The following is a 15,744-nucleotide window of genomic DNA, read 5'->3' on the forward strand; positions in this document are numbered from 1 at the left end:
AAGCGGTTAAAGGGGTACTCCCCCGTTTTTTTCATTGTCTCCGATTTGCTTGAAATTTTGCTAAACTAACCAACAAACATTGCTAAAATAGTATCCCAAATATTGGGTCAAAATATTGTTTTTTCGCGAAGTTATTTAATTTACAGTTCTGGTCTTCACCATGCTTTTCACACTGAAAGTCTCTACTGGCAACAACAACAAAGTGACGTCAGTGGAAGGCAGGGGTTAACTTTTTGGACTACAGAAGTTGTTCCCAACGGATTTGAAGCAGTTTCATGGTGTCAAATGAGTGCTTTGGAAGCTCGCTCCCGTATCCGCGCTCCAGCACGGAACAAATGATTGGCATATTCTATTTTTAGACTACTTGCTCGACTGGCAAGCCTGCCTGCTACTGACGTCACTGCGCGAATATTTGAATATTGGTTTTTGCACCATTTTCATTTGCCGATTTCACAATACCTACTATGAATTTCGCGATGCTAAATAGCATACCGGAAAGGCTAAAGGCCGGGAGTCAGAAAATATAGATAGTTGAGGTACCTCAAAAAAATCGGTGGAGTACCCCTTTAATGAAGAAGGCTAAATGCATGCAAACCAACTACCAAACTCTGAAACATTGACTGGTCAACTCTACTCACTCGGTGCACATGCGAGACATTCAACATGAACTTTAAAAAAAAATGTATATATTTTGTTGCTTGGTTGAGGAGTTTGGGAACCCTAAGAAGGCCTTCGGTAACCCCGAATGGTCCGCGCACACCCCCATTTGCGGACCACTGGTGTTGTATATAAGGAGGAGGGGTATGTAGGCTACCTGGTTAGAGAACATCATTATCTAAAGCCTGAAGGCACAGAAAGAAACATCTTGTCTGCTATTTTGTTTCTTCGTGTCTTAAAAAACCTCTGAAAAGAAAAAAAAAATTTTTAATACAGAAGTAATTTTAGTATTTCCAAAAGTAATTGGACTACTCTTGCAATTACTTCCTAATAAACATAATCAAACTATTACTAAAATTACTTTTTAAAATAAATTTGATTACTTGTGAAGACATGCAATTAGTTCTTCAGTAATACTTTCACACTGCAGGAAGGGGTTACTTCCTAATAGCAGTTTGCTGATAGCAACATTTTTGGAGTGGATCAGAGCTTGCTGCCCCAAGCTATGAAGATGGCTTTCCCTTTGAAGTTCCTGCCAGGAACTGAACATATAATACTGGTGCATGTTAGTGTTCACTTACAAGATTTATTTAAAAAAAATGAGTGCAATAAATTTGGTCTTATTTTTCACAATCATTTGAATGAGTCTCGCACGTAAATATTGTGAAGTTATATTTTCGTCCTATACAGACACTTAGAAAAACTTTCTTATGGGTGTTCGGCATACTTTGAATGGGGCACTCCCCTTCCCATGGGCCTGGTTAGAGCCGGAAGTTTAACTACTTTTTTCATCGTTTTGCAATGCTTGTTTATACGAGGCTTCAACAAGCTGCACAAAAAAGTTTCCCCAGTTGTCAAAAACTGCAGCGCTGCTATTTTTGTCCATACAACATACCGCAACTGTTCATTTAAAATTGGCAATTTGCACAAACATTGGGAATGCTCGCTCTGCCTCCAGACGTTTGTTGCCCTCACTATGAATTCTGGGCCATCTGATGTGCCCGTTTGGTAGTTCTTTCCTGTGTGGTACTGTTGGAAACATTCTGAAAGGTGGGGAACAACAAACATCTGGAGGCCAAGCAAGTGTTTCAATTCATTTTCCTGCAAGTTGTCGATCTTGAAAATAGAGGTTCCGAGTCGTCATAGGGGTGGTATGACCCTTCATTGGGAATGCTAGTGCACTCATCAAGTTCAAAAAAAAATTTCTGTGTTCCTTTATTGGCCAACGCAGACCTCAGTGTTGAGATTGCGTTGCCCCTTTTCTTTCTGTGAGAATTCGAAACGGACACAGATTAGCCCAATGAATCGAACCAATAGCGGTTGCGCCGCCGTAAAGTACCCAAAAAACGTTTAGCCTTCCCACTTTGGTAAAGAAGGAAGACCAGCGAAGCTGTATTATGGTAGGAATGAAGTAATGGCCGGCCGTAAGTCGACAAGCCAGAGTGGAAAGGCTCGAAAGTTTGCACCATCTATGAGCGACGGCGGCAAGAGGACAGCCGGCAAACACAACACTCTAAACAGATACTGCCATCTATGAGCGACGGCAGCAGCCAGTTTTGTGTCGACATTTCTTTGCGGGGGACAGAATGCTGGGGAAACCAGCCCTTAAAGGGGGGGTGCAACGATTTCCGGACTTCGGTCAAAGATTTCTGGAAGTTTCCCTCTGACACTTCTGAGGTAACGAACAGAAAACAGATTTCGCCTGCGTGTCCTAGTTATTGCATAAAAAAAAAGATAAAGATTGGCATTTCGGGCACCCCTCAACTCACTCCCAGCCTTCAGGGTTACACCTGGTCCCCCTCCTAGTGACGTCATTCGGAGTGCCGTGTAGGTTCCCTTGTGCTCTCTGGGAGGACGCTTTCTCTCCCTCTCTCTGCTGACATTAGCGGGCGTTATGCTGCAGCTTAGAGCCGAGCGAGGTCACGTAATCTTTTCGCCGTAGTTCCTTCGGCTGTCACTTGGGGCTGCAGGGGGGGGAAAAAGCTAGATTTTAGCTTTGCGATTATGCAGCGGAGTCGCATTTTTAGTGAAGGAGGTGGTTTCTTTGTCCTCCGGGACACGATAAACAACATGAAAATTATGAGATGCTAATTCTTCTAATCATAAAATCGTTGCACCGCCCCTTTAACAGCTCCGTTGTAAAAGCTCGAACACCGAAACACGAGCTAGACGCGTGGTTGGGCTTTCCGGTTCGCAACGGATGGCACACTCGCGATTAGTAGCCAACGGGTTGAACGTCGTTCTCGTTTTTTTCGTTTTTGGTGCAGCGACGGAGGTGCGTGCCACAGAGCAGAGCAAGGGCGGCCTCAAGTACGAGCTGGTGCTGGCTGAGCCGAGCATGACAGAGTCCCCCATCAGGCGTCCCACCACGCCCCCAAAGAGCATCTCTGCCGAGGACATACAGAAGAAGCTCAAGGAGGCCGAGGAGAGGCGACAGGTCGGTGTTGTGAATGATCAATTATGATGTCGTCAATGTATCAATATCATCATATTACGATATCAACACATCCTAGGAGACAGGACCCAGGTCTGTCCTCATCTAAAGCCAGTCACACTGCTCATACATTACACAACACACGGTATTCGCTACAGACAGGACGACAGAATTGTCTGTGAACGCACCTCGTGTACGTTTGAAACTCGTTTGCTTCATGCGTGTGTGTGCTTCGAATATCTGTACATCGAGTGTGCATGCCACGCGTTAAGCCACTCGCTAAACTAACCGACGAAGAGCGCATTGAGTGAAGGCGCCACGCGCTTCACGTGCAACACAATTGCCTGGCAATTTGCTGTGCATTTTTGGACGATGTCTTGGCAGTGTTCGCAGCTTTACGGCATCTCCAGCAAACTCGTCGTCTGCCACCTAGCTTCAGTTTGCGTCACTGCAGGTGTACCTTGTGGCATCTCGCAGCGGGTGTGATGCTAGCATGCAGCAGTACCAAGGCACGAGTGTGTTGTCCCTGAGCCTGGGTGGTTGTATGCACATGCAACCTTTGTTTCGCTGCGCTGCCCCGGCGTGTTCCTGGTCCCATTTCGCTCGCTATTTACCGCTAGCCACCTCGGTGGCTCTGAAGCAAAGCGCCGGCCTACGAATCCCCAGCTGACAACTCCCCATGGCAGCAAAACAAACTCTCCTAACCTGTCGTCTGCCTCCTTTCATCGCTCTTCTGTTGCTTGCTCTTTGTTTCTTTCTTTGGGGACCACCAGTGTAGGCGCTTACAATTTGCTGCATGCTGCTCCTGTCTTTACTCCCCACCACTGGTAGGGGGTTGATTGAGTGTTCCAAAAATTTTAACACCCCTGCCCCAGTGCATTGCCCCACTTGCATTCCCTTCTCTCTGCCATCTATACTAATATGGTTACTTGATGTTGGTGATTTTTGGATTTGTTTGCTGGAATTTTGAACCTGCAAACTGCAACTCTTCAGATTTCATTCAAGATTTTTGTATATGTCTGTTTTGCTTTAAATTTCGTGTTGGCCGTTTGCCTTCTCGTCGACCCCACACTGCTCCCCGCTCCCCTCCCCCTTCTACCCGTACAGTGTGGGGAATGGTGGGGCTGTTCCGATGTATGCTTGGGCCAGCTCGTACAGCCCATACATCCCGGTAGCGCCACTTTTCCTTCTTTTATGACCGCGAATTTGGTACATACGGGAAAAGAGGCGAATGCATCTCAAGGTCAATACATACCCTGCTTTTCTTTTATCGTCCTGCTTTCTTTGCATTTTGAAATTGCCAAGCATTAAGCCAGCATGAATCACTCCTTCCATTTTGTGTACCCCTTCACGTGCCATAGTGCGTCGAAAGGACGAGGCGCTGCATGTTTCTGGAATGATCGCCTCGTCGAGTCGGACATTTCGACTTCTTGCTCCTGCACCCCACAGGAGTTTCTGATGATGCCCGACGCGAAATTGAATCTCGAATGATTGTGGCCGACGTGGTGCAGAGCCTGGAGGCACAGAAGCTGAACATGCTGAACGAGAAGATGAGCCGCCTGGCCGAGGTGAACCAGAAGAAGGAGGGCTCGGTCCAGGAGTTCCAGGAGGCCGCCCGGCAGAACTACGAGAAGAAGATTGAGGCCTTCAAGGAGAACCGCGAGGCACACATCAAGTCCATCCAGGACAAGCAGCGCGAGCACGTGAGTGTGCATTAACCCTGCTGCTTCTCGATTGGGGGGGGGGGGGGGGGGGGGGGGGGGGGCTTCGGGACCCCATTTCAAGGGGCACTAAACTTCCGAAACGTGTATTTTAAGTATTTAGGTAGCACACTGTAGTCGCCAAATAATTGTTACCCCCCCCCTTTTCCTCCTCCTCCACAAAAAAAAAAAAAAAAAATCACGTTTACAAATCTAATGCGAAACTAGAGTGCAGCTCTTGAGGAGGGGAGGGTACAAAAAGGAGGGTATGACCCTCCTAATTCATACCCTTCTCTCATACTGTTACTTAATTCGTTCATGGGTGACGTGACACAAAGTCATGACGTCATTTTCCCCTCTAAATTTAGCGTTGAAACTGAATAGCCCTTTTGTGAAATCCCCCAAGCGCCCTGGCCCGCGCACGAGGAATCGTGGGAGAGACTGTCCCTCGCCTGGCCGCTCTGCCTTGATGGTACGTTTACACCTGAGAAGAAATCCGCTGCCGCGGGAGCGAATCCGCTCCCGGCGGCGGCGGTGGCGAGCTGGTTGTGTTTACATCTATTTCCTTCAAGCAGTGCCGGCTGCAGCAGCGGTTCCCGTAACGTCTCGTCAAATAGGACGAGAAGGCGCGAGAGTCCCCGCCTCGGCTCTCTCTCTCCCGGGCGTTGCTGCTCCCGGAAGAACACGTACTCGTGACGTAGGCAGCGTCGCGCCGCGCAAGAATGTCACTTCCGGTCAGCGAAATGCCTCGTTAGGCGGCAGAAATAGGTCCTGGACCAAAACTGCTCGCCGCCGCGTGCCGCGTTTTCTGCCCAGCGTTTCGCCCCGGCCCCGGCGGCAAAAGCTGGACGGATTCGCTGGCGGATCCGCAAGTGTAAACGTACCATGAGATCGCATCGCCTTGTCGCTTGCCTCCTCTTAATCCTCTGTTTTTCGATTCCACTACCTATTTTTATCTATTCCAGTGTATTTTTTATTGCTTCTAAGTGTTATTATTCTCTTCTGCGCACAATATTTTTTGTATGTATATAGTATTTGTGTCTTTATATTGCCTTTTTCGACAAGAGTGCCGACGGACAACATGTTGCTTCGCGCGTCGCTCCCTGGGTGAGTACTACCGTTTCTACCGATTCCTATCTCGCTGTTTGTTAGCTGTTCATGTTGGTTCATTTCACCCGCATGCAGTCAAGAGGAGCCGTTTATGAACACCCGTGCACATGTCGTAGGGGTAGGCAGAGCTCTGAATCAACAATCTCGATGCGAGAGCCGAGTGCGCTGTGATTTGGCTGCCCGTGCTCGCTCTGTTGACTCGCACTGTAGTGTATGCTTTAGAGTGCCGCTTACTTGACCGAGATACAGCACACCGCTTTGTCGCCGCGAACCATTTCTACGATTGTTTGCTAAGCTGAGGCATATGCAACGCTGCGGCGCCTGACAACTGCGCGTTGGGGTGCGATCCCTTTGCAAACGCCGATGGCTCAATTTTGTGGCTTAAATGCGCCTGTGGCATGCCTTCGTAATCTATCTGCTAAGCGGTTGTCAGTTGCCAATGCCTTTTTTCAAGTGCAGAGTTGTGTTGCTGCGAATCATTTGACCGAATGCCCGCAAAGCCGTAACACCGTTCATCATATCCAACACTGTGGTGCCTGACAAACTGCGCGCAGTGGCGCGAGCCCTTCGCAAGCGTTATGGCCCAACGTCGCGGCTTGCGTGGGCTTATGGTATGCCTTCTTAATCTGTCTGCTAAACGGTTTTCTGTTGCAAACACCCTTTTTCAAGTGCAGTCATGTGCTGTCACCCAGGCAGTCATCTTGACCCAAAATAACCTAAAAGGTACACCTTGAGTTGACATTTTGACTAGCGAAACAGAGCTGTTGAAGGAACTACAAGTTTTAAGGTGTCTGCCTGGGTGACATCAAACCTCTACGCTTAAAAAAGGGCGTTGGCAACTGACAACTGCCGAGCAGACTGGTTATGAATGCATGCCAAAGGCGCATACAAGCCGCGACGTTGAATCGCCGGCGCTTGCTAAGGGCTCGCGCCACTGCGAGCAGTTGTCAGGCGTCGCAGCGTTGGATCTGCCGAACGGTGTTACGGTTTCGCAGGCATTCAAACAAATGATTCGCGACGACAGAGCGGCATGCTGTGTGTTAGTCAAGTAAGTGGCACTCGAAGGCACACGCTACAGTGAGAGTCAACGAAGCGAGCGCGGGCGGCTAAATTGCATCGCACTCGTTGACTTAGCTCTCATGTCGCGATTGTTGATTCAGAGCTCTGCCTACCCCTATGACATGTGTGCGGGTGTTCATAAACGGCTCCTCTCGACTGCACGCAGGTCATTCGAACCAAAATGAACAGTTGACACTGCGATATGAATCGGTAACAGCGGTAGTACTCACCCGGGGAACGACGCGCAAAGCGGTGTGTTGTCTGTCGGCACACCCGTCGAAGAAAGCAAAATAAAGACACAAACACTATATATATGCAAGAAATATTGCACGCAGAAGAGAATAGGAACACTTAGAAGCAATAAGAAATACACAGGAATAGATAAAAAAGGTAATGGATTTGAAAAGCACAGGATTAACAGGAGGCAAGCGACAAGGCAATGCGATCTCGAGGCTGAGCGGCCAGGCGAGGGACAGTCTCTCCCACAATTCCTTGCGTGTGGGCCGGGGCGCTTGGGAAAATTGCAAATCATGTATTGGTGTTAAGGTCCAGTGACATTAATTTCTCCTGCTAAATTTAGCAGGAATTGGTTCCGCTAAAGTTGGCGGGGAAATTTTCCCGTTAAGTTTAGCGGAGAAATGTCCCATAATGCTACGCGCGTGGTTACGTTGACGACACCGCCGCTCAACCCAAAAACGGGCAGCTGAAGGCGTATTCACACCGGCGATGTTATCTAGTCGCCCGATAACTTTCATCGCAAAAGCGACCATTGCAAAAAAAAAAGAGATGCAATTTTGGCAGTCGCTACCTGACCAGACTTTTTGCGATTCGATTTAGTCGCGGAGCGGCTGAGCCAATCAAGCGGCGTTCGGAGCTTGAGTTTTTGAGAAGCGACTAACCAACAAAGGCACTGGACTCGCTGATCGCACATGGCAGTGTGACCATTTTTTTGTGCTGCGATCTAGTCTCATTGGACGACTGCTTTACGTCACCGGTGTGAATGCTCCTTAAGAGCTGCTCTCAAAAGTTTTTATAGCACAATATCTCCCTTGAGAGGAGAGGTTTCAAACTATCCTTCTATTTCAGGTTCGATGCCGAAACTAGAAATGTGATCTGGAATTGCTTAAATGAGTTTCTCGATAAAAACATTGTGTTATAATTATGTATTTGGGACAGGGAGGGAGGGTTGGATTCTAAGAATCGATTGGTTCATTCTGATGAGCTGGTACCAAGACATTCGTAAAACATTAAATAAAAAGTTTTTTTTTGTTTTTGTTTTTGTTTTTAAATATTTACGAGTGCTGGTTTTTTCAAAAAGTACATTTACAAAAACTTGTAAGTTGGCTAGTTGGTGGACGTTGTAAAGCATGGTGAGAGGCGCAAAAAGCAATGGACACAAGGAAGAAGACACACTCACGGGCGCCACTCGCAACGACATTTGAAAAATGCAGAAATAGAAGAAATGTATGCTTTTTCTCCCATTTGCAAAAGCTTCAGAAAAAAAATATTATTGTAGCATCAATCAGTGCACTTAGCATTTTGTGCTTCTCTTGTTTTTTTGCCTTGCACTTTGTTTTTATGTCTTGAACCATGCTTGATACATTTATGAGGTTTGCATCCCATCTTACCTAACTTCAAGGAAAGCTGAAGAGGTTTTGCAAAAAACGAGTTGAAGGTGAATTCTAGGGTATTTTTATCCCGTAAATCTGAATACCACGTTCGTTTTCCCCAAAGATGTAACGAAACGCAAGAAGACACGAAAAACCTCCGAATAGTCATTACGTCATACCCATATCTTTCAAGCACCAAGCGTGTGTCGCTCATGTCAGCAGCGCGTGTAGTTGCAAGCTTGCCAGGTATATTCCTTCACACTGACACCAGTTGTGACGTCTTTTTTTGTCTTTTTCGAAAATGGCATGAGTGCACATGTGTAGCTTTGATAGGTGCTAAAGATGCGCGAGAGTAGAGATTCCGAAAACTGTAAATACGATGTCAAGCTCCGGGAAGGAGGGGCTTCAGCGGTACTTTGAAAATGATTTCCTGCATCCTCCGTGCACCAAATTGAAAAATCTCTACAGTGTAGACCGCATATAACGTATGTCGCGGGAGTCGCGAAAATCCGCACTATAAGCGGTACCGCGTTATAACCAAAACATCAATTTTTCAGGCCAACCTAGTCAACCTACCTTTGTAAAAGAATTTATTTTATGTTAGATGAAAAATAAAGCTTAGTTTGAGAAAAGTCTTTATTTCACCAGACTAGTACAGTTCTGTCTCAAGTGTGTCACACATTTTGAAAGAAATGAGCGGCTTTTGCCTGGCGCAGCCTTTTAACGGCGTCGCGGCCGGGTTGCGGACGGACGTTGCGAGCGTTCAGGATTGCTAACCCTAATCACTTTTCTCCGGAGATGAAAACGCGTGAAAATTCGCATCCTTCATACGGTACGCGCCAGAAAAATACCTTGAACTTCAGCACAGGCATGAAATGCTCCAAATAAGAAATCCGGGCGATGTTCGAAAACACAAATGCTTAGAAAGCACCACTTTAGCCGAAGTAAACAAACACGACGACACGGGCGTTTCTGCCGTCTTGAGAGCGCCGCCACATCGCCGCACGAGTAGGTGGATCTTCCCTTCTAGTACGTGCTGGGTTATCATAGCGACACACAACTAAAATTCACTGTCAAGGATAGCGTTTTTACGCGGAACGATGAGATGAACGCCACAACCGACGCCATGTTTGCGGACAGAAGCCGCCGGCCCGCGATTGGCATGCAATGCGCGCGAACACTTCTCGACCTGCGATTGGTCTGTCGTTTCGGTTGTTTGTTCCCAACGCAGCGGAGGGACGCACGCACATGAACGACACGTGCGTGCGTCCTTCCGTCGCTATGGCAAATAGGGAGTTTTCGTAGACCGCGTTTTCCTTTCCGCTAAGCCCTCCGCAACGAAACAGCCGCTACTGCGCCGGCGCGCCGATGGCCTTGACTGTAGAGTTCCGGCTAGCGTAGCTGGTTGCGGAGTGCCGTTGCGGGACAGCGGAAACGATCTACGAAAACTCCCTAATGCTTCTCCGAGCAACCTCCTTGCCCCGCGAGTGCCGTTTGCGGCAAGTTGCGGCTCGCGCCGTTATCTAGTGTCGCACAGGGAAGCGTGCTCGCTGCTCCGGTCGTCGGCGCGGTCGGCGGTCTGTGCCAGAAACCGCACTATAACCGGTATTTCCCTTCGCGCGCCTGCATTTTAAGCGGTATGTAATTACATGGAGTTCTATGGGAGGCGAACCGGTGGTTTAAAAAAACCGCGTTATACCCGGTCCTGCACTATAAGCGGTTACGTTGTAAGTGGTCTATACTGTATATTCGGGATCATGGAGACAAAACTGAGACAATTTGTGTTTTTTCTCAAATAGGAAGTCGCGTCAGTTTCCCTTTTAGCCTTTAACCAAACTAACCAGGACATGCTAATCTCTAGGGAACAAATGGTACACTCGATTGCATTTGCGGGAGGCTCAGCACGCAAGGAGAAAACGATCAATAGCCGCTTCGCAGTGGGACACGTCATGCCGAAAAACCTGCGCCGTCCCAACGCGACAACCGCCGCGGGAAGAACGTTTTCTTTGTTCCCGACTGCCCGTTTTCACTTTGGTCTCTTTGATCGAGCCCTGCGTGTAACCTACCAGTCTTGTGAATGCGCTGTGCCGTTTATGTCTGAACGTATCGTGATCTGGACATGTCCATCCCTGGCAGGTGACCCGCGTGGAGGAAGTGCGCAAGTCCCTGGACACCAACACCCAGGAGATGCTGGCCAGCATCCAGAAGAAGATTGAGAACGCCAGCGAGGCTCGAGAGGCCCAGATCGGGGCCCTGCAGGAACGCCTGCGCAACCATGTGAGCCTTGCACCCTTCTCTGTGCCCGTTTGATAATGAGCATAATTTTAGCCTACAGGCACGTGGCCTACAGATGCCTGTAGGTGGGCTGCACAACCCACTGACCGATGGGCACCGCAGTTTGTGGACTTCAAGTCTTTGTTCACCTCTAAGCTGACAGTGTGGTGGGAGCTATGCACCCGCCGGTCCAGTCGGCTGCCTCCATTTCATCGTCTGACCAAAACTCTCGACCTTCAGCACCGCGTGTGAGAGCAAATCGAATCGCGGAGGGCAGCGCTACCAGGACAAGCAGTTTTCCAAAATTCTTCTGTAGGCTACACTTCGTTCGTTCTGAATGATTGATTCACGTTACGGACTGATCCATGTACAGATTGTTCACGTGACATGTCCACGGTTCATCCGTCTCCCAACCGCATTTACACGAAGGTGGTGACGAGCAGACGCCAGCGAGGATGGACCAAACTCGTTCGTCACCCCCACTGTGCCGCGGAACTCCTACATTTCACCTTGGCACCGTTGTCCAAAAGAGTAATATAGATGTTTGCTACCACGAGAAAGAATCATACGTTGCTGTTACGTACAGATTGAGACAGAACACTTCTTATAGGCTTCATGCAAAATGCCACTAGTTTTAGTAATGAAGCGCCGTTCACACACTTGCAGCCGAATAAGACTAAAAGAGACAAGACTGGTTTTTAGGCCTCTTGTAATGGCAGAGGACCAGATGCGCTGGCTGGGCAAGTCCTCTGTCGTCGCACGAGGCTTAAAAACCGGCCTTGTCTCTCTCCGTTTCACTCGGTTGCAAGTGTGTAAACGGTGCTTTACAGCATACATGGGTAAATTACTTTCAAAATGTAATTCAATTACAATTACAATAACTTAGCTCCAAAAGTAGTTTAACTACAATTACAATTACTACTACGCAAAAGTAGTTCATTGCAATTACAAATTACTTTTTAAAAGTAATGCAATTACTTTACAATTACTTATTTCTGAGAGTTACCCCCCACATTGGGCCATATAACTGTAAACAAGTTATATGGCTGCTGTATAAATGTCACTCATTGTACTTTCCTTTTATGAAATTTGTTAAATGGATTATAGAACTTAATAGTTTGGAGTAATGAACTCCTGCGTTCATATATTCTCAAAACATAAAAAAATGGCGACAAAATTCACAGGTGCGAGGTGAATCTCCTTAGAGCTTATGCAAATGGTATCCAAGTCAAACCAAAAAAAAATAAACTTAAAAATAATACAAGGAAACAAATATGCGACAGTACTGGTATCATAAAACTCACGTAAAAATGGCTAATAAGAGAAACTTGTTAGCGACGTCAAACATTTAAAGGATACGACAACTTACGAAAACATTTCAGCCACAATGATTCGCTGCCTCTCCCTGTCTGTGGACTTGTAACATGCCGGATGTGGGTAACCGTAGCACACAAACTGTGGTTGCTTCCACAAAACTAGTGTCACAATAGCAGCAACTCTATTGCCAGGGATTCTGGGTTGATTCAGTTGACGGTAACACCCAAAAAGCTCCTGAGATAAATAATAAATTTAGGATCGTCATGTAGCTAATCATTAGGGTAGCAATGATTGTATCGATGTTATGCGTCTCATAAAGAAGACCGATTTGAATTTAGCATGGCAAGAACAACCTCGAAAAATTCATGATACACTGCAAACGACTTTATTTTCGCGAATTTCGCGAATCGCCTACAATTCGCGAAAAAAAATGTAAACACATTGGAATCTATATCGCGACCGCACCGCGTCGCGAAAATTAGAATCCGCGAATTATTCCAAAACTGCGGCTTCTTGGACGCCTCGATTTCACGATTTACTTGAGCGTGTTTCAGCTGGAAGATATAGACGAGCTATTATTATTATTTTTTTATAACTGTAAGTATTATTCAAAGTAACAAGAAAGTTGCCTACCTGCAAGTGTTTCCGCAAATTGGAGGTCGCCTTTCGGTTTATTGAATTTGTTTTCAGAAACGATCCGGAGAGTTTTCTCCTCACGATTATAGTTTTTTACATTGGTGCTAATCTGTTTACAGAATTTTTCGCAACAAGGCACCAGCAGCCTTTCCTTTTCCATTGTAGATAAGACTGTTGCAGCTTCTCAATGCAAAGCAGCACTGCGCGCCTCGGGGCGGTTCCACAGGCCAAGACGAGAGGACAACGCGTGGAGGGTCACGATAGAGGTGTAAAACCAAAGTCAGTGATGTGATTGCTGCGCCAATTGCGCCAAACTGCGCCTAGGGGCTAACCCTGCTACATCCTGCTACATTTTACCAAAATATGGGTAATCTGCGCCAAGCCTGCGCCCAAGGGCCGATTTCGGTCGCCTTTCAAGACCGAAACTAAACTGAGAACCACAATTGGGCATGCGTGAGCTAGGTGGCGCAAGCGGCCTCCTCACACTAGAGTTCCTGTATGTAGCTACCTACGGTAGCAGAGTTGCGCATTCAGCCTCGGCGGGTAACCGTAGCGCCGGCTTTCCTGCACGCCCTGGACGCTTTGCTCCCCACGTCACTAAATTTGGCGAATAGCGGCGCTGCGCGCGCCGCCGCGCATGGAAAACAGAAAAAGAGAAGGAGGCGAAAGCAGGGAAAAACATACGCCGGGGCGCGAGCAACGTCGGCGGAGCGACCGTAAAGGTGGCTTTCTTGCACGGCACCGGATGCTTTGCTCCTCACGTGATAAATCTCGGCGAATAGCGGAGTGGCGGCGCGGGGAAAACAAATGCACAACTTTGCTCCCCCTTCGGGGAACTCTACCTAACACAATGTACCCCGCGTCAATCGTCCATAACCCCCCCCCCTCCTCTCTTGTATGGTTTTTCCCGCCGTCACGCGTTTAGTGCCCTCGTCGTCTCGGGAATATCTTTTTTCTAATTTTTTCAACGATAGATGCGGACAGTGCGGACGCTCCGACGCTAGTGTGCCGGGTGCCAGGAATGCCGTTATGCTGTGAAACAAAACCACGTTTTTGCGCGGCGAGAGTTACTTTATGAGCTGAAACGCTCGCGCTACCACAATCACTGGTCGCGCGACGTCGGGTGTTGTCGTCCCCACGTCGCTACAGATATGGCGCTTTCTAAACGTATTCATCGACATTCCTGTCTTTGTTTATATCATACTCTAATACAAAAATCCCTCTTTGACTCAATGACTGCTTATCGAAATATTAATTACGTAGGTTTCTCTCGGTGGGCTTTCTTTCGAGAGAACCCCGGTACGTGAAAAATCTGCCGCGAAAGAAAGTTGGTGAAGAGAAGAGAGCTAAAGCAAAGAAAGCTGTGTCTGCACGCTGAACCCGCACAGCGCGCTTGTTCGTCTCGAGTTCAGTCGTTGCACAAAGCGCTCCAAGAACTTTTTGACCCTGGCTCGTGCTGTCATGCATCGATGCGCTCAGATTCTTTTTTTTTTTTTTTTTCTGTGTGTTTAGCTTGTTCTCGCCTTCTGGCCTGGCAAGCACGCGCCGCTGGACTGTTTTTTTTGTCGTATGCTGCACAGTTACATTTTGCATACTACGACCACGACAGTGGCACCAGCCGGGACGCTTTCGATTCATTGTTTTACGTTTGCTTACTTTTGACGAAAATCTGGCACGTCGGGAACCAGTAGAACGGTAGCATGCGTTCTTTTCGGAATTGCTCGGCAACGCCTACAATACACTTGTGGGATGTCTCAGCAGTAAAAGCACAAACAGCGTGTTCCGTCAGAACACAGCACAAAGTGCGTTTCGTTTGTCTACCACTTAAAACAAATATTTTTATTTTTCTAAGAATATCTGCTCTAAAAGCCACTTTTGCTGCTCCGAAACACCGTTTTGGCTGCTCCAAAAGCCACTTTTGCTGCTTCAAAACACTGTTCTGGCTGCTCCAAAACACTCTTCTGGCTGCTCCAAAACACTGTTCTGGCTGCTCCAAAACACTGTTCTGGCTGCTCCAAAGGCCACTTTCACTGCTCCAAAACACTGTTTTGGCTGCTCCTAAAGGTGCTCCGAAATGGCTTAGGCCAATCACATCACTGCAAAGTGCAAGCCAAGCCCTCTATAAAAAAAGAAGCCTTCAACAAACAACAAATGCAAAAACAAGCTCCCTACAGCTAAAGCCGCGGTTTGTAAGTTTTGGAATCTCGTCCAATCAGGCTGACAAACGGTTGAAGGGGTTAGGAAGAGCGAACACTAAATAATGAAGATTTATACAAAAAGGTAGACTAGGATTGGGAGAAGGAAAAGCAGTGTAGCAAGAACAGTTGGAAGTAAGGCAGGGTGAGTCGTGTTAATGAGACCTGCTGCTTCTTTGCTTCTTCGCCTCGATGTTAGAGTAGCACGACTTACTGTTAGTGGTATCAACATACGAGATAGAGGAGAAGGACGTGAAAAACTCACAAAGAAAAGAGAATAATTTCATGAACAAAAAAGTTCCAAACTTGACTGAAATATGTAAGTGAATATGCTAGCGGCGAAGACGCGTAAGGAGAACCTCGAACCTCCTCGCCTCGACCGGATGATGTGATCGGAGCCAACCAGCTCGACTTCGACCTCCGATGCCCCCGTGTGGGAATGAGAAATAAGAAAGAAACTTAGAAGCAGGAGCAACAGGAAGCAAACGAGACGAAGAGTCAGATTCAACTACGACAGGAACGAAAACGGACGCGAATGTAGCCCTCATTTATCAAATTATTTTTCGAATTCTTCATTAAATCGTTTTACAGTCTACAAAATCCTTCATTCCGTTCTATCCCAGCCTCTCTTTCCCATCCCTCTTTTCCATTTTTTTTAGCAGGTTGGGAGACGCTCTCTCCCATGTCGCTTTGGCAGTGTTGTCGTCTCCGTGGCCAGGGGGCAAAAGCGCCGCCGCCACAAAATCTTGCAA

The 15,744-nt window shown here is 47.4% G+C and overlaps 1 protein-coding gene across 1 annotated transcript in view; it reads left to right on the plus strand.

Moving 5' to 3' along the window:
- Positions 1-15,744, plus strand: part of LOC8027327 (stathmin) — a 91,889-nt gene that overhangs the window by 56,468 nt on the left and 19,677 nt on the right. The window contains exons 3-5 of the mRNA XM_029993988.3: positions 2,925-3,094; positions 4,603-4,794; positions 10,707-10,847. Of these exons, the coding sequence (XP_029849848.3) occupies positions 2,925-3,094; positions 4,603-4,794; positions 10,707-10,847 (503 nt within the window). The remainder of the gene's footprint in view (positions 1-2,924; positions 3,095-4,602; positions 4,795-10,706; positions 10,848-15,744) is intronic.

The sequence above is a fragment of the Ixodes scapularis genome, unplaced genomic scaffold (genome assembly GCF_016920785.2).
Source record: "Ixodes scapularis isolate PalLabHiFi unplaced genomic scaffold, ASM1692078v2 PGA_scaffold8__174_contigs__length_109621045, whole genome shotgun sequence".
NCBI lineage: Eukaryota > Metazoa > Arthropoda > Arachnida > Ixodida > Ixodidae > Ixodes > Ixodes scapularis.